This window comes from Brienomyrus brachyistius, chromosome 15 (genome assembly GCF_023856365.1).
Source record: "Brienomyrus brachyistius isolate T26 chromosome 15, BBRACH_0.4, whole genome shotgun sequence".
NCBI lineage: Eukaryota > Metazoa > Chordata > Actinopteri > Osteoglossiformes > Mormyridae > Brienomyrus > Brienomyrus brachyistius.
In genome coordinates, this window is record NC_064547.1 from 13436595 (window position 1) to 13463988 (window position 27394).

At 40.9% G+C, this 27394-nt stretch overlaps 1 protein-coding gene across 1 annotated transcript in view; it reads right to left on the minus strand.

Moving 5' to 3' along the window:
* Positions 1-27394, minus strand: part of cntnap2a (contactin associated protein 2a) — a 322047-nt gene that overhangs the window by 44133 nt on the left and 250520 nt on the right. The window contains exons 14-15 of the mRNA XM_048977149.1: positions 18681-18837; positions 15087-15214 (exon numbers count right to left, since the gene is read on the minus strand). Of these exons, the coding sequence (XP_048833106.1) occupies positions 15087-15214; positions 18681-18837 (285 nt within the window). The remainder of the gene's footprint in view (positions 1-15086; positions 15215-18680; positions 18838-27394) is intronic.

Genomic DNA, 27394 nt, shown 5'->3' on the forward strand with positions numbered 1-27394 from the left:
TGAAGGACTCTTTCCACTTAAGGGACTGACCTGGGGTTGTCTGTTTGTATTTACCTTGTGGAGCATTTTGAGCTCTCTATTAAAGTCTGTGAGTTTCTTCAGCACCGTTTCCGCATGTGTGCTCTGAATACCCTTGTTTCAGACACGTGCCCACAGAGTTAAGAAAACAAAAAACAAACTGAAGGCACACAGTGAATTAAAGCCATTCGAGAATAATGAATGAGACTACGAAGCATAACCCCACTGATTTCCTGTCCTTTCAAAGATTGACTGCTCCTGTTAAATAGCAGCAACCAAGCTTCATTAACTGGGGTTAGATTTCTGCATTGGGGCAAGTGGTCCACAAAGATAACTAGCTTGCGATAAAATAGATGCTTGTGCAAATATGTGCAGAAGCCTCACGATATTCCCTCTAATCTGCCTTAGTAAATGGAGTCTGTAAGCTATGTAATTAATTTCAACAGATATCTGCTAAGGATCAAAATGATTAATTCTTAGATAATAGGTAACTTTGTTCACTCTCGTGAGTGCTGTTTTTTTTTTAAACCTTAATTTAAATGCTCATGGGTGGTGTTACTTAAAAAATAAATCATTTAATTAGGAAAAAAACTTACTGGCTTGTTGAATCTGTTATGAAGGATCCTGATGCATCCAAGCGTAAAGCATAAATAATGCACCAGGAGATGCTGAACAAATAGGGCAGATTGTTTTAAATGCTACCTGTCTTTTTATGTAATTAACCAAGGGCTCTTCTGAAAATCCACACATTCACTCAAATATGAAGAAAGTGTAAAAATAACGCTGTTAGCACCCTGTCCATCTGCTAATCAAAAAAAGAAGAAGCACAAACTCATTAACATTATCCTTGTTGATGACATTAATAGAACTTTCACATCTTTCAATGTGAAAGCGAGATGAATCGTAGTACAATACACCTCCAGATACATCTTTCCCCAAATACTGATAAAAGGTGTCAAAGGTCTAAAGTGTCTCTTGTCTTTATCATTAACAGCTGTGAAAATTCACGCACATTTTTGTTTCAGTCTATTTATACATGCAATTTATATGTACAATGTCAGTGGGAAGAAGGCACAGGTAACCTTGCAATTAACATCCATTCTTTCATCTTTAACCCATTTTTCGTGATTAGGGTTACGCAATGCAATTAATGTGGAAAATCGTCTATGGAAACTTTAACATGGCAAGTGTGAAAAGACAGGATACGTGTATGGGCACACACACACACACACACACGCACACACACACACACACACGCACGCACGCACGCACACACACTAGCACACACACACATGCACACACATGCACACACACACACACATGCACACACACACATGCACACACACACACACACATGCACACACACACGCACACACACACACACACATGCACACACACGCACGCACACACACTAGCACACACACACACACACATGCACACACACACACACATGCACACACACACACACATGCACACACGTACAGATGCAAATACGGAGGAACATGAAAGTAATATTTCAAAAAGAGTCCAAAATCCATAATAGCAGGTGTCAGCTATATGTAGCAGGGCCAATTTCACAGACGCCACAAGCTAAGTCTTTTCTCCTGGAATATCAGTCATCTCCACACACCGGAGTGAAAGACTCGGGCCCATGCAGTCACCCCCTCTAAACGCCCTGGGTGTATCACTGTGTAAAATTACATAACTGCCAAGATAACGGAATAAATACATCAAACAAAAATAACCTAATAAATGACATATATAAGCATGAGACGGATGCCAAAAAGAGGAAAAGGTTAATTACTAAGGGATAAATATTAAGGTATAAATACTAAGAGTTAAATATTAAGGGATAAATACTAAGGGTTAAATACTAAGAGATAAGTACTAAGGTATAAATACTAAGGGTTAAATACTAATGGATAAATACTAAGGGTTAAATACTAAGGGATAAATACTAAGGGTTAAATATTAAGGGATAAATACTAATGAACGAAATAGCAAAATCAGCACAAGAGAATCGCACAGTGTCAAATTTATGTGTTTAGGGATATGTCTGACGTTCAGGTCACTAAACCGTAAATCTCCACTAAAGTCAGACCAAAACCACCGAGGTTATGGTAAATCCACAGAGTGGACCAATTCAGACAGTTTCTATACTCATATCTGATTTTAATTTCCAATAATATCTCAGTTCAGCTAAAAGCTGCACCGCAATTGCTGTCCAAGACGTCAACATATCAAGTAATTTCCTACTCTCATAAATACAATGAAATAAAATAAGTCTATCTTTGTCTAATGTTTTTCTCTCTGTAGCATTACTATGTTTCACATATCTCCTTAACGCTGGTAGGAAATAATGATTATTACCACAGAAATGAGGACACAAAATAGCAGTTCAAACACAAAAGTGTTCGCATTGCTTGAATTTTACCATAGATGCTATACCATTAACTATAGTTTCTATTAGTGATAAATAATTCTAGGTCACACAAAGTTTTCTCCCTTTGTCTCCTGTGCTTTTACGGATAACTTGTGTACAAATTAAAAGGTGTTCTAAATTCCTTTTCTGAAAAACAATTTCATTAAATGACCAATACTGTACCCCAGACCAGAAGCGTGAATGACAACATTTACTGATTTTTATAGATGATAATTATCTTTGTGCAGTAATAAATATTAAGGCCAACCACAATAATCAAGAAAACAAATTACTATTATTATCACCCTCATCCATAACAATATTACCTATAATTATTGTTGATTATTCATATAAAACTGGGAAATGCACTTTAGTACAAATAACATGTAATCCAGTATGTTTTTGTCAAAAGATGTCATTGAAATTATGTACAGTACAGTTCTGCCATCTCAAGACGGCTGGTTTATCGCACTTCTGTTGACACTTGAGTACTTCCTCTGAAATGTCTTTCAAAGATGAAAAAATAAAGAAAAAGAAAAAACTATCGCCGCAGAATTCTGAGAAACTGCTGCCATCTTTCTAAAAGGCAGCTTCCCCACCATTTTCAGTTCCCAGCAGGCTGCGAGACAGGTCGTTCCATTAAAATGCTCGCAGATGTGATTCCAGATGCTCTTATGCTTGCTTCTTGAGCACTGGCAAACATAAATACCACTTTCCATTGCCCATCCTAAAAAAAGAAGCTCAAGGTACAAGAAAACCGCTCTTCACTGGCTCTAAAAATGTACTTGTGGCCAAGTCAGATAAACAAACAGTTACATAATTCGCAGTTAGACAGGGAAAGGTGGGGCGACCGTCCAATCAGGGATAGCAGGTCAGGTGACTCCCCTTGTTCGACTCTGGTAAGTTTTCTCCCCATTCCCAGCAAGCACTGTTCATAACAATGCATGCTGTTCTTGTTTGTTCCCCCAAGCTCAGACTTGAGTCTTGATTCTGTTTGACCAAAACAAGTGTCTGAGGAGACAACTTTGTTTGTGTGTGTATGTGTTTGTGTGTGTGTGTGTGTGTGTGTGTTTGCGATTTTCTATGCTTGTTTTTGTCTGTCTCCCAGACTCCCTGAAAAATAAAAAACCCACACAACCCACCATGTTTATCTCTTGAGTTCATAACTGTGCGGGGCTTATGAATCCCCAATAAAGCCTGTTCCCACTCTCATTTGACCATTCCTTAAAAACAAATAAAATTACGGGTGTATTGTTAAACTTATTTTATGGCTAATAAAATAAGCAGAGCTAGATACTGCACCTCAAAAATGTTCCAAGTATGACCCGCAACTCAGATCTTGCCATATTTAGAAACAACTGAACTCAAACCAGAGGGTTTCCATTCTCACTGAACGGGGCACCGGTAGGTATTGGGGTGGCGATCAATTGCCATGGAAACGCAATAGACCACCCAAGCCCAGCACTGAGCCGCCGCTGTGTGTCCTGCCAGCTCACACCATTTATGTTTAGTCTAATGATCAAACCACCGCTCATCACTTCATCACATAATGAGCTCATTGCTTTTTCGTGCTGTTTACTTCTTCCTGGTGTGTCTATCACAAGTAATGCAAGCATTTGTGCATGTCATTTGTGTATATTACGCTAGACAATTAGCTAGGGAAAAAACTAAGGTCATTTTTAAGTAACTTTACAATGTCCATGTACAATTGTGGTACATTGCCACGAACCTACCATAAGTGGAAAATATTGTTAAGTCAAATATGACTATGATATGATACATAAATAGGCAAATGACTACTGTAAATAACTAAATAACAAAAGCTTAAAAATTATTAAATGCATACAAGTTTATTTGATTAAACACGGATAAGAAACACTGTACTATGCATTGTTAGACACTATATGAAATGTTTACGCTCGTGATTGATATAGAAATTGAAACGTGGCTGTGTGGATTCTGCCATCACTCCGCATTAGTAGGAAATATCGTACGGCATATTGCTAGATTTGGAACAGATTAAAATTCAAAGTTTAGTAATGAATGTACATCGTCGTAAAGTCAAAAGTTGAACCATCGTAAAGCGAGGAACATCTGGAAAGGCCCTGCTGGAATTAACAGCTTCCCAAACGACAAATTTTGATAAAGAGATTTTTGAGGAACACCCAAACTTTGACATATATGTACAGTACACACTATATTTCTCAGTAAGGTAGTAGAGATTAATACCCATAAATTAGTTTCCATTATTTCCCAAAGCCAATCCAAAACCAAGGTTACTTACCAAAGCTGGTGTTTCTCTCAATTATGAAGGAGTTATTCTGACATGACCTTAAGTTAAAGCCAAAGGACAAGTCAAATAAATTCCTCAGGAAGGAGATTGAAAAATTCCATTTTCCAGACTTGCATTCAATCAAACACCGCATGTATCCGTTGCATGAGTACATCTTGTTTAAATTTTACCTAGTAGCAGTCTTAAAAATAATGATTGAACTTCAAAATGCACGTTTCTCTTTCCGGGGCCAGCAGATGATGTAGTAATTAAGAATTCTGGTTTAAATCCCGGGAACAGCATTCCAAAAGTATCCAGAATAATACCAGCGATAAGCTAAACGACTTCCCGAAATAAGTATGTAACAAGTGAATGAAATATGTCCAACAGGAATAACTGGACATTTTCATGCCTGGACAATTAGTCTAGATCAGTGTTTCCCAATCCAGTCCTCGGGGACCTACAGTCGGTCCATGTTTTTGCTCCCCCCGAGTTCCCTGGCAGTAAGGGCGTAACTTTGGTTGGAACATTTGGGGTGCTGAGGTCTCCACTCATTACGGGGGAAACATTATTATCGGGGGGGGGGAATGTATTACCTGGGTTTGATTTATTGTAATTCCCACCCATGCCTGGCAGACAGTCCACGAGGGAGGGAGCAAAAACATGGTTTAGGCTATAAGGCAGCATATTTACATTATATTGATGAGTATAGACAATGATTTATTGTGTTATTCTCCCACTGAGGCTTTTGTATATCTCTTTTAACAGGGTGTACTGTGTGACCACTCTGAGCTAAATCACAATACAAGATTAAGCACTTGCTTTGCAGCACTCAGAAAACCAACATAATAATTCTGATCTATGTTACCAGTGTAAATCTGAGATGAAACATTTTAGACATTCCTTACAGAACAAAACCTTCCCAGTGGAGCCAGTCTTTTCTGAACACATGAATTGTCCAAAAGCAGTTATAGCCTTGGCTTGTTGTCGATGACATTCCACTCCAACCGGTAACATTTGTTCATTCACCCTCCTATATCCTCATTTTCTTTGTCCAGAACAAGGTGGGGGGGGGGGGGGTCAACAACTATACCTCATCAAAGTTCAGTGCCTCTAATGTTCCCAAAAAGGTTATTTTAGTTTTCTTTTGTGAGTACAGATTTGATATCTCTTCTATTCATTTTAGTATTAGCTTACTTCATGGTAGGTCACACACTGTTAAAGAAAGTGTCGCTTCTATACCTTAACAGATATATTTCCAGGATTCTGCTCTAAAAAATAAACAGCGCCCCCTTTCCAGATTCAAGATTTTATGTTATGTGCACAGTTAGACTGGCTATACTGGTATGACTTGAAATGACATTAAAATTTGGTTTGATCCTGCAACTGTACAAAAAGAGTATAGAAAAATAAAGGATAAAGTAATTACTGAAGAAAAAAGGAGGGGGTAGTAGTCTAAAAAGGCTAAACAGAATATAAATTGTATTCAAAAGTAATGTTTGAGATGCAAATGGAATTATATATACAATGGGTATTGTTGGTAGTGTGTAAGTGGCCGTATGCACAGACATGGATGTCAACAATGAACAATTATTTGACAAGTTGCACATAGGCAAGAAAATGAATGATGCGGAAAGTTTGTAACTGCACACAACTTTACAAGATACAGAATTTTCCCGAACGCTGCCCTCTGGAAGAGAAAAACGTAAAAATTAAATCTAATGTCATGAATGGTATTGTCACAAGGAGTCCGCTGTGTGGACTGTTGTGAATGCCTTACTGTGCTGGGAGACAGGGCAAGGGGCAGGCTTTAATATGCAAATGAGGAGCAATGAGCTGGTGGGAAATAGGGAGTTCGTGTGGGGGAGCTAAACGTGCGGAAAGCTGCCGCTTTGCTGAGGGCACAAGCTGATGTTTGATGTCTTAGATGTAAAACTTTCAATAAATCCTATGAGCGGAAGGTCTGACGTCTTGAGTTCCTAGTCATGTGGTTCCACCCATTCCTAAGATATTGTATTTTTGTCTGCTATTAAAGAAATAACTATTTTAGCATTCTTTATTTCTGAAGACTTCGTTTAGTTTCTGCTTCGATTAAGAAACCTCTTTTTGAATTGATTTTATTTTTAATTAGTAAGAATAACCTTGGAACCAATATTTTGAATGAAGCAGCGCTGTGCACAGCTGCTGCACCTGTCACAGCAGTGTGATGTATTTTGTTCTGACTAAATTAGACATGCTGACAAGGATTTTCATCTCAGTGTGATGTTAGATGTCTAAACAGATTAAAGTAACCTTGATATCAGGGACTTGATATTAGAGGCACTAACAACTTGCATGACATGTTTCACTATCATTCCTCAGACAAAATGTGTTCATGTTCCCCTCAATTAAATTTTTATGCCAAGAAGCTGCAAGTTCAGCAGTTTCTGTTTCAAGTAATTCTTTGACTTGCTTTTAGGACGCCTTGAAGTAGCTGTCAGATATGCAGGAATATGTACCAACTTGAATTTATTGATGTGCCCTCTGTAGAACAGGGACGTCGTCGACTTTTATGGAGATGGGTGTTCTACAAACAGGAAGCGCACTGAATAATAATCCACCCCCCACCCCCCACCCCACTCCTGGCCAAGAGCAAATACCTGTCCTAGATCACTCAGTGTGCAGCTGTCACCAGCTGGTCCTGATGACAAGCCCCCTACACTCATCACCAAGGCAGAGACTCTGGGTCGACCTCCAGCCTCCCAAAGCTTAACAACGTCATGTATAATGATGTCTAAAAGATTCACACCCCAAGGTCACACCCAGAAAAAAATGACTCCCCTGTTAATCAGACCGCTGCGCCATAAAACAGTCCCTACTTTGCGTATATCTGCGTATTTATTTGTGAAGCAGTCAGTGGCCTATCATGGTGGCTAATCTTTATTTTCCAAAGTGCTGATTTACGGATCAAACAGCATCAATTACGTTCAATCAAATGAAACCAAAGTAACATCCTTGGGAGCAATTTATCTCGTGGCTTACAGTTGCTCTCTAATTAAACTTTGGAAGTTCATAATAACAGAAGAAAATAGACTTGGGACAATTTCAAGTTTGTATCCAACAGAATGCAATGCTATGTTATTATGTGACATTGACTCCCTTTGTGTAACACATCTGAACATTCATCACCTGAATCCCTCAATGAAAAGCTTACTGCAGTGTACAGGAAAATGGCGTCCTAGCAGTGCAGTGCAATTGATCTGAGTGCAGTAACATTAACTGAGATGTTGGTAACTTGGTCGTTCTCCTTGGTTGAACTGACTCAGAAAGTACAGTTAAATGTTAAGTGTAATCCCAATAATAAAAAGCTGTAGGGGCTTTAAATCTGTGTAATATATCTGGGAGTAAATTCGGTGTGTTTCGATTTTATTTGATCACCCGATGCCAATCTGCCTAATCCTTAGTCCCGCCTCCTTATGGGTAATGTTAGGTCAGTTTGAGAAATCGTTCATTCATTTTCCATACTCACTTGTCCAATTCAATTCAATTCAATTCAATTCAATTTATTTTTATATAGCGCCTTTCACAATAGTCGTCCCAAGGCGCTTTACATGGGTGTGTTGTGATACATTCCTACATCATTTACACAGAATAATTCAGAAGCAGGGAGTATGGTAGACAAACAAGAAAGAAAGAAAGAAAGAAAGAAAGAAAGAAAGAGAGCCAGATGACAATGGAGGAGAAGAACCAAAAACTTGCAAATAGGGAGAAAAAAACCTTTGGTGGTCCAGGGTCAACTGGCTGCCCAACCCCCCCACCCCCAAGGCATACTAACATTATGGAAAAGAAAGAACAGGCTTACATTAAAAAAAACAGCATGGAAATGCAGGATTGCAGAGCTTATCCCGGAAACAGCAGGCTCAAGGCAGAGAGTAACTCAAACAAACATACACACCATTCGCACCTATAGACAATCTGGCAACTCCAATTCACCTTAACGTGCTTTCAGGGAATCGAACCCAGGTCTCTAGAGGTGCGAGCTGACCACACTGACCACAGCACAGGAATCAAACCAGACCAGTTTTTAACAGGCCCATTGTTTCCACCAGATGGGAAGGACACATGGAATCGCGGAACGGCAGGAGCATCAGAGAAACCGCCGGCAGTGGTGGGTGTTTGAAAAAGCACAGAATGGATATTTACATTAGCTTGTTCTTCAATCTTCACTATTTCAATTTGCCACTGTGGTACCTGGAGTGTGTGACGGAAAGCTGAGTGCTACTGAATGCTTTATTCCGCACACGGCCGCCGCAAAGTCACGCTCCGCAGATCGTGTTTGCCGTCTGCCGTCTTCATGTCTTATCTGTGCAGACCAGTCCTGCTGACCGTGTCAAAACAGGTAACATTATATTAAAATATCGTACCACGTAAGTCACCCCGGAGATCTTTATAGGTAAAACACACTGTAAAATACCATTTAATAAACACATACTATTTATGCTGCCTTACATGCTTGTAAACAGTGCATAGTGGAAAGGAAAAACAACTGCTACTGAATTTAATCACTCATTTACAGCTAAGATGTAATATAACTAAATGGTTTGCATACCTACATATATTCCATCCATCCATCCATCCATCCATCCATCCATCCATCCATCCATCCATCCATCCATCCATCCATCCAAGCTCCAGGCACTTATCTTGGTCAGGCTTATGGGAATAGACTACACCTGATTAGTAATTGCAAACTGGCTGTGTTCAGTGTGTTTCTCCGTCACCAGAGAGTGCTCTTCAGCCTGTCTGTCCTTTAAACAGGATCAAACATGGCTATTCATCTTTTTCCAACCACTGGCCAGAAAGACCTTTGTGGAAAGTCAAGGGAGAAATTAGGCTGTCATCCGTAATTATGTCATTAATATGACATCTGCGTGATGTAATCCAGAAAATGAATTACATTTCTCTGGGGCCCAAACACCTATAAAATGTTCAAACTGCATTAATAGTCCAAAAAAACAATATACGTTTTTTCGGTGATGGTAAAAGATAAAATATCCTGAAAAGATTAAACACTCTCTGCAGCTTTTAGACTGTTAATGATGCCCAGTAACAGTGTTCGGTTTAGCTTTCCAGTATAAGTCTTTGTCAATTCTGGAATGTTTGTTTCTGTTAGTCTAGGAAATTAACCGGAATAAAGTACATGTGAGGGACCAGCAAGCAGACATAGGGGCACAGAACTGGTTACCTACCCAAACTTTACTTGGATTTACTTGAAAATCCAAAAATCATCAAAATACAAAAGAATATCCTACAAAGGAAAATCCTGAGCCCAATAAAATGAGGTCAACCAAACAGAATGAAACCAAAATTAAAGCATAACATAACCCCACTTACACTGAACATACCTGACCTCCCAAATAACACACTGGGGGAACATACAGTATATACTGGGTGATCAGTCCAGCAACACACACACTACCGTAACATTTACACCTACATGCCAATAAATCCATAACCTCCATAATATACTCAGCCCATCAAATTATACAAACAATTTTATAAAGAAAAACTAAATGAAAAATGTTAACTAAAATATAATAAACAATTATGCCAAAACCCAACTCTCCAACCCCCTACTGTGGGCTCCCGTTGGTACCGCCAATGGGAATTTAAAGGGAACCATGATAATCTAGACTGAAAAAAATGCATGCACAGATTTCAGCTTTTACACTCCTCCAGGTAACTACAACATTGTGTGGCCGTCTCAGGCCATCACAGTACACCATACATAATTACATTAGATGTGTATTTTCTGCAGTTCTTCTTATAAAACCAAACAGAATATGCTGAACGCTAATTTTATACTTTGTGATAACAGCGGGTATGTTTTTTATGAATCATATAGACTGGACAGGTAACAAATTCTTAGGCAAAGATAAGGAGTAAATACCGTTCTGACCTGCTCCCAAAATGAACTGAGATTCCACTCTCTGTTTTTCAAAATAAGGACACTGCAGTTGTGTGGCTATTGCTTGGCTTCTGAAGCAGCAGGCAAAGATAAACGAATAAAAAGCAGCTTGCATTTGCTATTCCATCTGTGGTATCTTCCCTGCAGGCAACACATTCCTCAACAATAAGCACTTTTGGAAGCTGCTACTCGACTGTCTTAAATTACAAAATGTTGTAAATTAATATGTTTTTTTCCCATAAGTTCACCAAAATCTTGCAAATAAAAGTCGCTGGAATACAGATAATGTGCATTTGCAACTCCTGAAGAAGGATAATAGGTTACAATTGAATCAGCATCTGGGAGAGCAAGCAGATGGAGGAGGCATTAACCTATTTTGCCGGCAGGGGGAGACAGAGGGGAGGATGAAATCCTATTATAAGGCAGGAGGCCCACACGGCTCTGACCTGCAACAGCACTAAAGCCGGCCAAATTGATGTCATCAGCCACTACACTTCTTGTCTCTGGAGAATTTTCACGACCCGCCCTTTGAGTAGTAATTTGTTGGGTTTTCCCAAAATTCCTGCCAAGGGAGCAGTTTTTGTAAATGATCAGCTGGGGAAATGATAATTTCTCCTTAACTCCGCTACACACACTTAGGGTCTTCACAGCCAGTTAATAAAGGATTTCATCTGGCAAAATACAACTAGAGAACATAGAAAGTGAGAAAAAGTGTGGGAGAAAAACCTCTTGATATGCAGACTTGTGAAGAAAAGCAACTATTGTAGCTTTCTCCTACAACTTTTACCATCTATTGCTATTTGTTTCTCTATATTCACATTTTATGATTTTTTTATTCCTTGGTGGATTACTTAATCATAGGAAAAATAAGAAATTAATCAATAGCATGAATCTTAAAGCGATGGATCTTAAGCCCCATTGTAGTAACTTGTGGTTTTTTCCACATCAATGGTGTAGTTTTTGGCACAAATCTCTTTGTCGACTTAAATTACAAATATTCAGTTCAGTTATTCCACTAAAGCAGCTCGAATTTCTCTTGCAGAAACTGTGAAAACCATTCCAGTTTTATAAATAGCTATTTGACAAAAAGCTCACCACTAAATCAAGCGACATCACAAAAACGATACACATCGGACAAGATGACAGCCACACCCTTGGCTGCGTCCTCATTTATAATTTCCTCCCTCTGGTAACTTGTAGTACATGCCCGGTATTTTATGTTTCCTTACTGTTTATCGGGATATTTATCTCTATTAATTTACCCTATGGCATCTGTATCGAAGTGCCAAAAAGCATCTGAATCCCTGTGGTTCAATCTGTCTGTCTGTCTGTCTGTAATAATTGATACTTTATTGATCCCTGTGGGGAAATTGTCTTTACGCCTCCTTCAACTTGCTCTTTGTAGAGTAAGCTGTCCATGAAGGGCAGCCACCTGTGGCAGCACCCAGGGAGCTGGGGGTTAAGGGCTTCGCTCAAAGACCCGCAGGCTGAGGCTGGGTTTGAACTGGCGACCTTGTGACTTCTATCTGCCTGTTTTAAATTAATGCAATTATACTCTGGGTATTAGCGCCTTTAAAATATGCAAGAAAAACAACAATAAATAAAGAGGTAATTAAAAAATGGTAATAATTGTTTCTACTTTTCCAGTGCAGATTCTGCCAAATGGGTTTTAAACTGTTCTGTCATGATAATATCTAGCCAAAACAACTTGGAGCTATGGGTTCTAAGAGAAGAGATTATCCCACTAAGCTTCTGAGTTTTAAACCAGCTATTAATACCCTCCATCCCATCCATCCATCCATTTTCCAAACCGCTTATCCTACTGGGTTGCGGGGGGTCCGGAGCCTATCCCGGAAGCAATGGGCACGAGGCAGGGAACAACCCAGGATGGGGGGCCAGCCCATCGCAGGGCACACTCACACACCAGTCACTCACACATGCAAACCTACGGGCAATTTGGCAACTCCAATTAGCCTCAGCATGTTTTTGGACTGTGGGGGGAAACCGGAGTACCCGGAGGAAACCACACGAGGACATGGGGAGAACATGCAAACTCCACACACATGTGACCCAGGTGGAGACTCGAACCTGGGTCCCCTCCATCCCACCTCCTTTGCTTATCATGTTGTAAATGGGGAATGGGGGGCAACCACACCCCAACGGTGAAATCATGTAGCTACGAGCCAATGCCAAAAGCACACAAAACACACAAGTCCTCAGTAAATGTAGCTACTGTATGCTATTTACCATTTTCAATTGTGATGCAAATGTTCACTACAAAACCAGACTTCCACCTTACCCCTTGCCAGCCTTTGCGGGGTTTTGCTTAATTCTGAAACATGCTGATTTAAACTTGAGAAAGAGCAGCTGAGCTAAATTAAAGTGGGAAACAACAATAATATGTGCTAAGTGATGGGTGAACAACAGCTCTAATTTAAAGCAACAAAAGAAACCAGGAGTCACAAAAGAAGGTTTTAAGTCTAATCTTAATTAATCAAAGCACCACTGAAATGGCTCGAGCATGGAGGGTCAACATTACCCCTCTAATACAAACTATCTGCCATAATTTAATTAACTCATTCCAAAGTTTGCCTGTAAATGTCGAGTCACAGCTCTCTGAGCAGGGGCTCCCAGCGTTGCTGTTCCTTTAAGAGTGCACGGGTGCCTTGCATTTGCAGTTCTGCTTCACAGGGTAGCGTTCCGGTGTAAAACGTGATGTACGGCTGAGAGCACTATCAGGCAAAAGGTTGCAACATGCATATCAAGTTAGACTTAAAAGTGAAAATCCTGCTTTATATATCAGATGACTAGGCAAGGGAGTAAAACGCGGCTGTTCAAACATATGTTGCTGTTGCAGTAGATTTACATAAATCCTGTGCTTTACTTACATCATAATATTTTATTCATTTGTACTAATCCAGTTAACCATGTTAGGATGTTTTGCCTATTCTTTGAATATAATTTATCCGGCTGATGGTGTAAGTTTTCCGGTACGGGCTGGGAAATGAAACACCCCATTTCCAGGACATTCCACATCCCCCTGAAGTTCCGGGACTCTCCCACAAATTGCCAGCAGGTCTCTGACACCCGTGAATGATGCACAATCTCCCAGAAATCTGTTGATCTGCTATTCAGTGGTGGTAAAATTAGCCAGCGAGTCATTTTACTGCCACCGCTCTGCCTCACTGTCAGGGTCGGTGCCCGTCCGGCCCTGTCCCATATGCATTTTCCCCATTCGGCCTGCCGCCCCCACTGGCCACCCCGTTGTGTTCCCCTAGTGTGTTTACCTACTACTCAGGCTGTCACGGGCTCAATGGATGGAGTGTGTGGCTCAAAGGGAGATATACCTTCTGCCATGAGTTTGAGGCTGGTCTAAGGCCTCAGCTTTGTTTAATACTATTTTTATTTTATCCCCTGGTGTCTAGTAATGTTAATATGTCTTTGTTTTTGTGTCTGTGTTTTATCGTTACCCTGCCTGGGCCTTATTAAGTTCTGTTTTACTTGTGTTCCTTGATCTCTCCTAGTATTGATAGCCCTCAGTGTTTGTTCTCAATTCCTAGTCTCTAGTGCCTGTTAATTGTAATTTACCCCACATGTGATTTGATGGTTCTCACCTGTCCTGCATTGTGTCTTGTTAGTAGTGTATTTAAGTGCCTGTTCTTGTTCTTTTCCTCCAAGGTTTATTGTGGCTGTTTCCTTGTGTTGTTTATGATCATTAGCTGTAGTTATCCCTGTTAGTTATTGTAGCTTCCATTGTTCCTACCTGCCTTTACTATTTTGTTCCTGGTGTTGCTCCCTGTTTCTGTTTTACCAGTTTCATTTTGACCCCTCATGGTCCCTTTGTTTACTGATTGTCCCTCTGTGTCTTTTTCGTCAATAAAACTCTGTTTTGTGGGAGCTGCAACGTGGATCGCATCTCCCTCATCATGGCCGCCATAACATCCACTCAGCACTCGGCTTGGGTGGTAACCAATTCCATCATACCATTGAAATCAATATGCCTCAACAAAAGGTGTATAAGGTGAGATGTCTGCATTGCTGACATGGTAACGTAAGAATCAGAGACGGCCCTTTAAAGAAAACAAGTTCAAAACTGAAAGAAACTTGCAAACTCAAACAGCAACGACAAAAAGACTTGAAACTGCACCTCGCAAAACCCGTGAAGAGCGGCCATCACCAGCGAAGCCCACCTCACCCTCCAAAGCAGCCTCTGTAATCCATCAGGCTGACCTGTTTATCCCCAATAATCTGTATCCCTCCTTTTAAGGCTAGCTGGCTCCCCTGAGAGGCTCCAGTTTTGGATCATCACAGGAACTCAGCCCCTTGCCATTGCTCTGCGTCCCGCTGGTCACAGCGTAAGCATACATTCAATAGGGTTTTTCTGCCAGCAAACCACAACTTGAGACACAATAAAATATTGAACTCACTGTCTCCTTGACAACGTAAAGGACCAACAGTTAGCTTTGCCTCAGAGCCTGGTCGGTTTGTATCGCCGATGGCCACCTGGTTGACTGGTAAATGCTCTTTATACACCAGGAGTCCAGAATCTTCTCTCCTACAGGAAAATAGGAAAATAATAAACAGACATGATGAACAGATATGACATATCACTATGTAATAATCTGAATTGCAACCTCGGGTTATTTTTAAACAGTACTGGGTAGATCTGACTTCTTTGCTCTACTGTCACTCTTAAAATGTTAAATGTTTCAGCACTTCAAAAAACCCAAGCATGTATCAGACTATGCACCTATGCAACTCCTAAGTCATCTTAAAAATCCACAAAGTGCATCACAAAGTACAGAAATATGGCCTCTGTGTCTGCTCCAATGCGTCAAAGGCCCAAGATCTTATACTACGATTGAAATGCAGATACATTTTTCAACTGACTGTATCTAGCAAGCCAGTGGAATTTCTTAAAACCTTAATTCATCCTTTGTTATGCCTACACATAGGTTATTAAAAACCTTTTGCTTAATCTACCTCCTCACCTGATTTAATACTACTTTAATCAGAACTGTGCATATTGGCCACGCTACAGTTAAAATGTTTCTATGAGTTGCTGAGTTATTAAACTTCAATACAGAAAATACATCATAAATGCATTGTGTCCTGAACACTCTAAATAAACCTTGCTGAGAGTCAGAAGCCTTCCATCTGAAGCTAAGCAGGTTTGGGCCAGGCCAGTGCTTGGATGGGAAACTAGAAAATCTGGGTTGCTGCTGGAAGAGATGTTGGTGTGGCCAACAGGGGAGCCTATACTGGGGTCTGTGTGGATCCCAGTGCACTGATGGGGACACTGGCCAACAAGGGAGCCTATCCTGGGCTCTGTGTGGATCTCAGTGCAGTGATGGGGACACTGGCCAACAGAGGAGCCCACCCTGTGGTCGATGTGAATCAATCCCAGTGCAGACAGGGACACTGTGCTGTCCTTTGGATGCAGACCTTCTGAGGTCACATGGTTCCCCTGCGAAAATACAGGGGTGGTACCCTGATATCCTGGCTAAAATTGCCCACTGTGGCCCTTTTAAATCTGGCCTCCAAATCATCCCCTATATACAATTGGTGAATTCTCTCCCGCCCCTTCACCACCTTGGCTACTGTGTGGTGGGTGTACTGCTGCAAAATGGCTGCCGTCGCATCATCCAGGTGGGGGCTGCACAGTTCCGGTGGTTAAAGCAGCCCCCGTTGGTTTGGTAAAACGCTATATGAATGTTACTTTCATTCTTTCAACTTGCTGATAGCAGGGAGTAAAATAAGAACATTGCAAATGAAAAATCATCTATCAATTTATTTGCTGAATATATCTTCTCGGAATATGGCATTTATAAAACAAGGGTAAGGGGGAAAACAGTGCAGTGTTTGATTTACAAACTATGGACGGAGTAAATTGCTACTTCGCCACCCTAGGAATTGATAGGCTATATAAACAAGGTTTATGCAGAGTGTCCAGGGCACAACACAATTATCATGTATTTTCTGTATTGAGTGAGACAAATAATGTAATATACCCAATTTAACGAGGCAGAAGGCTGTGGACCCAAAACTGCATTTCCATTTAAATGTCAACTTCAGAAAGTTCTTCTTTATGTTCTATCATTTTTTATGCGCAAGTTTCTCCTAGATAAAAAAAAAACTATTTCTGAATAACACGCTAAATTACTGAGAGTTCAAGCTCTCCTTCAAATCAAACCACTTTTTTGTCTCATCCCTGGACACTTGCTAAGAGCAAGTGAGGTGTGTGAGTCCCACAGCAGCAGCGACAAAGTCGTGCCTATATACAGGATTGTCGTGATATTTTGTCGTGAAATTTATAAATTATTTATTAACTGACCAATACTTCACTCAGATTCTAGTGCCTCAGAGTTACAGCATTGCTTAAGCTGGGTCCATGCTATCACAGCTGAATTAATGCAGGACAACAAAAATTAACAGTGTTACACCGAAAACAGATACTTGATTCATATATTTGATTCTAAGATGCAGCAGTCATTTCCGCTGAAAAAAAATCTCAAATACAATGTATTTTTAATGTCCATTTAACAGGTCAGAGCAAGGTTATAAAACAAAAACTCTCAGTGCTTTATATCTATTAAACACAACGTTTGAGCCTGCATGCGCTTTATGGGGAGCACATTTGCACGACGTAAACTTTAATGGAAAACATGACATGAATTTTAATGCGACCGTTAAAACATTTGTCCATCTGCGCTGACAATAAACACTGACCGCCTGAGGGTCAATAATGACATGGATATTCCGGCAGTTCACGCAAACCTCTCCATTGGCCAGAATTACTGAGAACAGAACAAGAATCCAATAAAATCAATCAATAAATTAATTCTCTTAAATGTATTCCTAAAGGATAGTTTAAGAGCTGGTTATTATGCCCATGACTGGCATGCTGAATGGGAAAAAATATCCAGTAACTCAACACTGGTTGCTGTTGACTGGTTATCGTTATCCTGGAATGACAATTCAGTGCCTTTGGCTCAGCCCAGATTTATGAATGTTAAAATACGATGTTTATCCCCTAGACATCATTTCTAGTGAATTGTCAAGACTTGTCATTCTGGAATGTGCTATAGCCCAATACAACACATTACATCTTCTGTCGCAAGCTTCATGTGAGGCCTGATATGTACTTAATGCCCCTATCCTCTTTGTTTTTTTTATTATTTCCTATTTATAAGGACTGCATGTCACTTTGCATTTATTTGAATGAAGAAGAACAATAAATATTTCATCAGGTAAAAAAACTAACAGAAAAAATAACTGAGCAGAGGAATGGAAAAATGATTGTGGTTTGAATCTCCCAGCCAATGGTTTCTTCACACACACTAAGAGGCATTTTCGCAGACTGTCACAGCTGGTTAAAAATGCAGACCTTGGGTAAACTGTTGCGAACTCTTTGTGGGATTCATTTGCCTTTTTACTGGATAGTTTTATTTTGAAGGTAATAAATAAACAGGGACAGAATTCATTGTTCTGGCTCCTCCAGCTATAGTTAGCTATTACGAGCAGGACTTTACTAGCTGTGGTTTGCAGAAGACCCATCATACTTTAACGCATCCGGACATAAAGTTTGACATTGCATTGCGCTGGAGACCTCTGATGGAGGACCTTGAGGGCTTCCCGCTACATCTCCTCCAAGGGCAACAATGCATCGAACTCCAATAAAGCAAGGGGTTCTCGTGCCACTGTGTGCAATGCATCTGCTGAAAAGTGCCATTATCCTGCTTTGGGGTAATAGGACATTTTCGTAAAACTGTCATGCCCGAATGGCTTCCTCAGAAGAAAATCCTCTGTGGCACTTTTCACAAATCAGTCACCCCTGAATGCGCGGCAAAGCCTTTGTAAGTGGACATGTTTTGTTTGCGTGTGGTGAGCTTTGTCATATATCAGCTTGATGACAACGATTCGAGACACTTCCTGCTTGTGGTGTGAACTCCTGGAAGGTGATCTGAGAACAGCAGGTGTGGTTTGTATGTAAGCCTGTCCCTTCAGGGGCAGATACTCACCACTGCTTCTGGTCTGCGTCGCAGTTGCAGAAGTACTTGGGGTCGGTGCAGTTGCGCTCGATCCCGCAGACACACTTCTGGATGCCGGGCCCCGAGCCACCCCAGTAGAAGTGCTTCTCGTTGCCTTTCCCCACCCACCATGTGTATGGCGTCCCCTCTGCAAAACACAGCCCCCGCAGTACCGTCTCAATCCATGTCAACAGGCACTCAATGCCAAGCACTCTGCTCATCTGCCACCTCCTGAACAGACGTGCATACATATCTCCTATGGTGATGATATCAACCGCTACATACAGTACTGTGCGAAAGTCTTAGGCGGTCAAAGAAAATGTTTAAACCTTTTTATCTGGGTAGGAAGTTTGTATTTTCGCCATTAAATGCACGGGTGTTTTGGGTGGTTGCTGCAAATACTGCGGTGACTTCAGGAGGTTTTGAAATGGCCAAGCTGACACGATAATACGCTTATCATAGTTTTAAACCAACATGAAGGTCATTTCAACATCATTTTCTTTGACTATGTAAGACTTTTGCACAGTACTGTAAACAAGACTCACATACAGTAAATATCTATACACATATCTAAATAAACAGTGTTTATTATTAATGCAACCCAAACTAATTTGCATAGTCATTAAGCGAAACATACTTGTGAGGTTGCACGTCCAATTCCTGCAGGGCGACATCTGTTGCACCCAAAACAAGGTATTTAGCAGAAATTACATCTGCTGTGTAAACAGTTTAATCTGTATGAATAAATTCTAAGCAAATAAACAATTGCCAATTATAAAGTCACCAACTTTTGTACTTTCAGTGTCATTGCAAAAGATTAAGCAATATGAAATACATACGAGTCCTACTGCCATAATGAGAACCATAATGTATTATTTATTTAAAATGTGATATTTCTAAAATAAAAAATGGCTGACAGACGCAAAACAATGTGCTATAAATATGAAGTCTGAACCAAAGTGAGGGCTGTATGATTTCTATACAAGACGCAATAATGTCTTGACTTTGTTTGGTAACAGAACAGTATGATGGTTCCTGTGTGATGCAATATTCATACATTAAGCACAGAAAGCAGGTTTCCATATGAATTTAGCCGTATCTCGTCATTTTCAAATAATAATATATCCACCATATCCTTTATACTCTTCCCACTTCAGAAAAAAAATCATATATATATATATATATATATATATATATATATATATATATATATATATATATATATATATATATATATAGACACACACACATACTTTATATAAGGGTTAGACAACCCTGATCCTGGACTGATGGTACCTAGCAGGTTTTCCGACTCCTTTCTTACTCAGGGTTGCCTACTCCTGAAATGTGTGTACAAATATAAAGGATACTTAGGGCAAGAGACACGGGATGGGTTGCCAGTCCTTTACAAGGCAAACACTATTGCATAAAGGCAATTTAGGGACACTCATTCACTTTAGAGTATGTGCTTAGACTATTGGAGGAAACACACACCAGCATAGAAAGGACTTGCAAACTACATGCACAGACCTAAGGGGCGATAACTGGACCCACAACGCTGAAGGCGTAAGGCTACAATGTTATCCACTGAACAGGTCAGTTTCCTTCTTTCCTTTGAGAAAAAGTAGTGAATTTTGGAAGCCCTAAATCCAGCGTTTTACAGTTCATTATAGCTATTCTCTATGAGCTGTGCCATTGTCTCATAGCCACCTATAATCCCCAGGCAAACATAATTACATCTCTCAAGATACACAAAGTTGATCTGCTCATAAGGAAATTTTGCAAATGTACCCTGAAGGGCTTAGCAAAACTGAGGCTGATGGGTATCATCCAGAAGGACAGAGGCTAGGTCTTCAAAGATTTGGGAGCTGGTCTGTTTACAGGTCTGTGGGCTTCTCTGTTCAACTGTGTACCTACAAAACTGTAAAGACAAATATATGGCGTAGCCTTATAACACCCTGAACAGGATGCCAGTCCATCACAGGGCACACAGGCGATTTAGAAACATTAAAGCACCTAAGCACATTTTTGGACTGCAGGAGGAAACCCATGTGAGCATGAGGAGAGCTTCACATGCGGAACAGGGACAGGGGTGGGATTCAAAGCCCCAATCCTCAAACCATGGAGCCATCATCAGGGGTGTTTCTGGGCCCCATTCAAACATTTACTTTGGAGTCTCCCTGTCCCCCTCTCAGACATTTCAAAAACGAAATAAATAGCTAGTGAGTAGAGTCAGAAGATTGCAGATTAGCAAAACAAGCTGCTTCAACATCTCCTAAACAAGAAATGCATTTATTTATTATACAGTGTAGTGACCATTTGTGGCCAACAGGGGCCCTCAGAGGCCCCAAGCAAATTTGTGGTCTGAGTGGCAGTAAACACTGTCGCTGGCCATGGTCCTGCACGCCAGATATATGTACGCTAGTAGCCAAAATTGTGGAAACACTTCCAATTTTTAGAGACTGCAGAACCTTATTCCAGTTACTTATTTAATTGTATATAAACACCACCACCAATATTGTGCAATAATTTTTAAAGTGTAATGACAAAAATGCTAGTTGTTTCCACAATTACTTTAGTGTAGTATGGAAACCTTCTTCTAGTTGTCCAGATATCAGAAACTTCTTGGAGAAAAATGTCATTTTTAATTGTGTTGCTGTTCGTTTTCATATGTTTTTTTGTGTAGATATACTTTTTAAAACTTTTGCAAAGTACTGCATATACATTTTACAGGCTCATCATTTCATGTTTAACACGTATAACTTATCTTAGATTAACACGTGTGCACATATATCCACACACAACACATTCACCCTTGAACAGGATACCATTCTTGGCAAAGAAATTGCCCGCCATTGCCCGAGGCAGACCTTGGGGGACAGCAAAAACATTACTACAAATTTCACTCGGGGACGACCTTACTTGGCCATACAGCAAGAAAAAAGACTCACACGAGATTTACTGGCACTGAGCTGCTGCTGAAGTTATCTGCATCAAGACGATAGCAGGGAACCCGTTACTGGGTGGGCCAATAACGGCGATAGATGGGATATGCCACTTCAAGTCTGAAACATCCTTTATGCGAGCGATTAGAAGAGGCCAAGCCGGCCGACCCAGTGCGCAGCACAGCTGAAATCACAATCATTTTATGGTGGCTCGATACAGGTAGGAAGGAGTGCGGGTGGCGGGCAGTTAGCAAGGCCAACAGGAGCTAGAGGAACTCATGTAACTCTGGTCAAGCACAGTGGGTAACAAACAAGCAAAAAAAAAAAAAAAAAGGCAGTGAATGATATGGAGGGGGCGTAGGGCTGTAAACAGAGTCTGAATATGTCCTGACCGTAGGTAGGTCATTAGCTGGCTGGGGGGAGCCCTATCAGATCGTTAGAGGCTCAGCCAAAGGCTCCTGTGTGCTAGCAAGCCCCCGCAGGGTGAACAGGACATATCCGCCCACCGGCAAGGAAGCAGGAAACGCGGCAGCCGCGCTCCGCGGACTTCAGAAGACGCCACGCATCATTAGGCGGTGCTCTTGCCGCCGACCACGCGTCACCTGCTTACTCCACAGTTAACTCAACGTATAACACACCGATCTACTCCCGGCAAACCCAGGCGCATGCTAAGTAGCTCGAGGGACTTCAGAGAAGAAAGAGCCTCTGTATTTTAAATTATAAACAGATTCCTCTGGGATGCTTGACTTGATCCTCCTTTTGAGATCATTTTAGCGTGAGACAAACATGCCATTGTGCTGCCTGCTAATTTATATTAGTGTCAACAACAAAAAAAACACTATAAATAGAAAATTGAGTTTTCTGCTTAACCTCTTTAGATCTGCTCATAAATTGCCTGTTAGTCATTCAAAGAGAGCAGAACTGAAGCCACCAGACATATTGTATTGCATGCATTTGTTGCATTACAGTCTACTTTCATATTAGTAAGAGAATGAAGTGGTCAAACTAATTACACAAGTATTAATTTCTTCTAAATATAATGGGGGATATGCATACAGAAACTGTTCCGGGATTTAAAGAAATGCTTTTATCTCTTTCACTCTCATTGTTGAGTAAATTTGGTCACACTGTGACCAACATTTGTTTTTATGATTTCTTATTTTTTTATTTTAGATTTAGTAAAATAACAATCTCACTTTGCATATGTCAGCTCTCCCTGGCCAACTGATCCGCTGGGCCCAAACCTTGTTTCCACTCTGTGGAATAGTTTTTCTTTTGAAGTCTCTGTTGTACCATTTCCTTCACACTTTTTATTGCTCTGCTAACCCAGAGAACACATCTTTCAGTATTTATGAAAATTGCCCCACGTGGGTGGAGCAAACGAATGACAGAGCCTAGTGCCATGAACTGTGTGAGGGACAGAGCAGACATGGAGGGAGGGGGTGGCCACGATCTGCTGGGGAAGGAATCACCCTGGGGTGGGGGGTAATCCTCCTGCCACATGTTCAATGGCAGATATTTGGGCTCCATATTTTGGGGCTTGCCTGATGACTTAATTTCCCTGCTTTTTGGAGCTGGAATGGGGCACCAATTGTCAAGCGACCTGCTTCCTGGATTCTGTCCATCTCTGAGGTCTCTCTTGGGGGGGGGGGGGGGGCGACTGGAAGGGGGATGGAGATACAGAGAGAGGGGAGGGCTCATCAGCCGGCCTTAAATTGAGGAGTCAGAGTTTCCTCGACAGATGGATCGCAGTTCCGGTGGAGCTGGGGTGAGGGCCTGGCCGATCGAAACTCATTAACCGGCATTCAAGTCAAGGAGTATCCTTCACTGCCCCCGCTGAACCTCAGTGCCCATTCGAGGGTCCTTTTGAGTCCTTTTAACCAGGTGACCCTTCCCAGTGCACTGAACTTCCCAGTGCATGTGTGACCAGGTAGACTCCCTCAATCTTGGGAAGCAAAGATTCTTCTTTTGAAAATCAAAAAGGATAATACAAAACACTCCCGACAGAAAGGTAGTATTTCTTCCAAATAAGACACATGCAGGGGGACTAAAAAAGTGAGCAGTGGAGAGTCAGAGCAGAACTTGTGACCAGGTCAGCAAGGCACACCCAACACGCCTGCTGACCACACAGTTCAGCAACTTTTAAAACAGTCCTCGCTATAAGGTGTCCCAACGCTTTCCTCAATGAATTCTGCAGGAACGACTCTTGGCAAACCAAAGTCCCGTAACAAGATATGTATTGATCTGCATCCAGGGCAACTTAGTTTGACTTTGCGAACTTCCCTCTGAGGAACTTAAGTGATTTATACGCGAACCATTTAAAACATGCTCCATTTTCTCTCCTTAGCTTGAGAAATTAAATTGGAAGCTCAGTGATGTGCAATGTGGTTGATATGGGATCATTACCCTTCTTTGCCACCTGGATAATAGAGAAATGGACCTCATTATCATGTCTCTATTTCCAACAGCCATTAAAATCTCTTTGGGGATAATACCAAAGGTGGAGATTGCATAGGAAAGGGATCTTTCAAAAAGGTTTTCTGAAATCTATGTTGAACATTCACTGACTAAGAATGCAAAGGTAATCACCATAACTCTGTATTATTATTTTTTTTGTTATTGTTTTACTGCTACTGGCTAAAGTTCATTTGAGGTTCTCAGCTAGAGGTCACATACCTTTCTCATATTGTGCCATGGGAACTCATTTATACTTCGAAACAACAATCAGATGTACAGGAAAGAGACTGGCCTGGTTTTAGTGGTTGCCAGTGATGGAACAGGGATAGGTTTAGCAGAACACAAACTCTTCTGTCTTCCAATACTTATTTGGTAGAGAGTCACAGCGGCGACCAGGAGCCTGCGAGGCATTTTAGAGGCACTTATTCTCCAAGCTGCATATCATCAAAGAAACCCTGCATAACAAGCAAAGAGCTCTCAATGTCCACACCCACGGAGTCTGCGGGTGGGAATTGAACCCACAACCCTGGAGGAGTGAGGGCACCCTGCTACGTCCAACATGATGAGCATATAAAATACAAGTTCTTTTTATGTAAGCAAGAAACAGAAGGACAACATCAGGAGTGGGAGTTGAAAAAAAATATGAATATAAAATGGACTTGTGTGATGGCAACACTTTCACCAGGCTTAGAGACTGTGGTCAGGGCTGCCGGAGGTGAAAAGAGACTCATTTATATCCTTTGGGAAAGAGGGATAGATGAAACTAGTCAACAAAAATAAGCACTACACCTAACCTTCACTTTTGAATTGGCCACGAGACAGAACCCAACCTTCTCAAACTCAAATATGCACCACTTATAAAAAAGAAAGGCATGGGTCTCAGTGGTACATATTTTTACTGCCGGGCGACCTGAAATTCCCCCATCGTGTCATCTGACGTGAATCTCCCCACTTTCTTGGGACTTCAGGTTTTGACATGACCAGGAATCACGACGACCAGCATGCAGAATCATATGTATAAATCCAATGAAAATGCTCATCTCCAAATGGGACTTGGACATGTGCAGGACTGAAAATTAATGCTCGGATGACAGGAATGATGCTACGCTTCTTCTCAAGCCTCCTGGCTACCGTATTATGCTCTGTTTTACCTTCTCTGTGTCATACAAATAGCAGTAAATGACAGACATCTGCCACCTCGGAGATGTCCTTCTGGTGGGACTTCTGATTGCCAGGATATACTTCTCTTCTGTAAAGTTACATACAGAACTGAATGTCATCTACAGTGAGACACTAACGCCTGAAACAATAATCCAATATGAGCAATCTTCAGCTATCCCTATACATGCTGATTTGACGTTAGCATTTCCAAGGACTCTTGAGCGTATTACAATAATCATTTATCCACCCAGCTGTCTGCTGTTGCTCCCTGCTGAGCATCTTCTGAATTTAAATAATAAAAAATCAGGATTAATTAGGCTATCATGAGCTATCGTTTTGAAGAGAAATAATAAATCCTTATTGTGCGGTTTTAAACTGCATCCATATTTCATGTAATTCATAATGGTAATGCTGTCAATGACATGCCATTGTTCATCTATAATAAAGAGCATGCGAAACCATAATTGCATAGATCATTATTTTGGATCATTTCAATCGCTTCCCAGGCCACAGAAGGCTAATATGATTTTTCTGGGAAGTGGAAGCAATTCTGGCAGGCATAAAGAACAGGCCCATTCCTCCATATGCCATTGATGCTCTGCAATGCGTCTTCTGCCACTGGAACAGAACTTAAATAACCATTCATAATTAAAGAGAGCGGGGCAGTTAGCTGGTGGTAAACACATTAGGAAAATACATCACTCCTGGGTGAAGGTGACTTAACAAAGAGTGTCATTCCTGTTGACAGGAAGAACAGGGCCATTGGTTGAGCCTGTCAGACCATACAGTACATCTTGCATTCTCTGATCAAGTTCAATTAACAAATATATTGTTGCATTCCTCGTCTAGGCAATGGAGAAGAATTTAAGCCTTGGACTAATAATAATAATAATCGATACTTTTATTGATCCCCCTAGGGAAATTGTCTTTACGCCTCCCACAACTTCCTCTTTTTTCATAGAGGAAGTTGTCTGCGAAGGGTTGCCACCCGTAGCGGCACCCAGGGAGCTGGGGGTTAAGGGCCTTGCTCAAGGACCCACAGTCTGAGGCTGAACCTGCGACCTTCTGATTACAGGCACACAGGCTTAGCCCACAGAGCCACACGCTGCTCCCCAACATTCTAGGACGTGAACACTGCAGGAACTCTCTGGGAATTCTCAGATAGTTCTTAATTTCTGATGGTACTTTTGAGGTCTAAAATGCTTTATTATTAAATCATAAAAAGCATGGAAATTTGCTGGTGGAAGCAGAAAAGATATATAAAAGGAATCCCTTGTTATATAAGCCTAATTCATTCCATAAAAACTGCTCCTGAAGTGAAAAAATCCCATATCACAGTTTCTATTAAATGTATCACAGCCGCTGTTAATCCAAGTTAAATCCATAAATGACCATTTAGGACTATAGACAACAAAACATATTTAAAATCATTTAATTTCCCTAGTGTTTATACAGACTCTCACGATGCAGACCTCCTCAAAGATTTCACACCACATAAAAAAAATGGCTTTGAAGTGCTCAAAAATTTTGCCCTTATTTGTCATGTGAAACTGGAACGTATTTAAACTGAAATTAATATGCATAATTGTCCCAGGCAAGCAAGCATAACTGACTGAGAATTCAGAGGAGTGTCAGTGGGCACAATAACCCCTAAAAGCCACAAACATCGACAATATCAGAGGCCTAAACATTAGTACTACTCAGTAAACAAAGTCTTAGAAGCAGCAAGACAAGAGGGTGGACTCTGGGCTGGAAGGTTATAGGCTCAAATCCCATGGTAGCTGGAGCAAAAAAATACATCAATATACAACCATAACAGAACTGACAAAGGTTTCAGGACATACACAACAAAGATAATAAAGAATACTAACAACAAGGCTTTATATTGTTCATACAATAGGAGTGTAGCACCGGTGGGATGCATGTTCCAGCATGCCTTGCGCGCAATTGTAAATAGCCCTTGTATTACTGTTGTGTTGTTAGTGGTTGCATTTCCCTGTTGTCGCACGTGTGCTAGCCCGTATCTTGTGTGGACCCTGTCCGATCCTCTGGTGTATTGAACTTGCGGAAATCTTCCACCATGCGTGCACTACAGTCCAGCATCTGACAACCTTGCGTTTCCACTCTATGTATTGGGTTCGG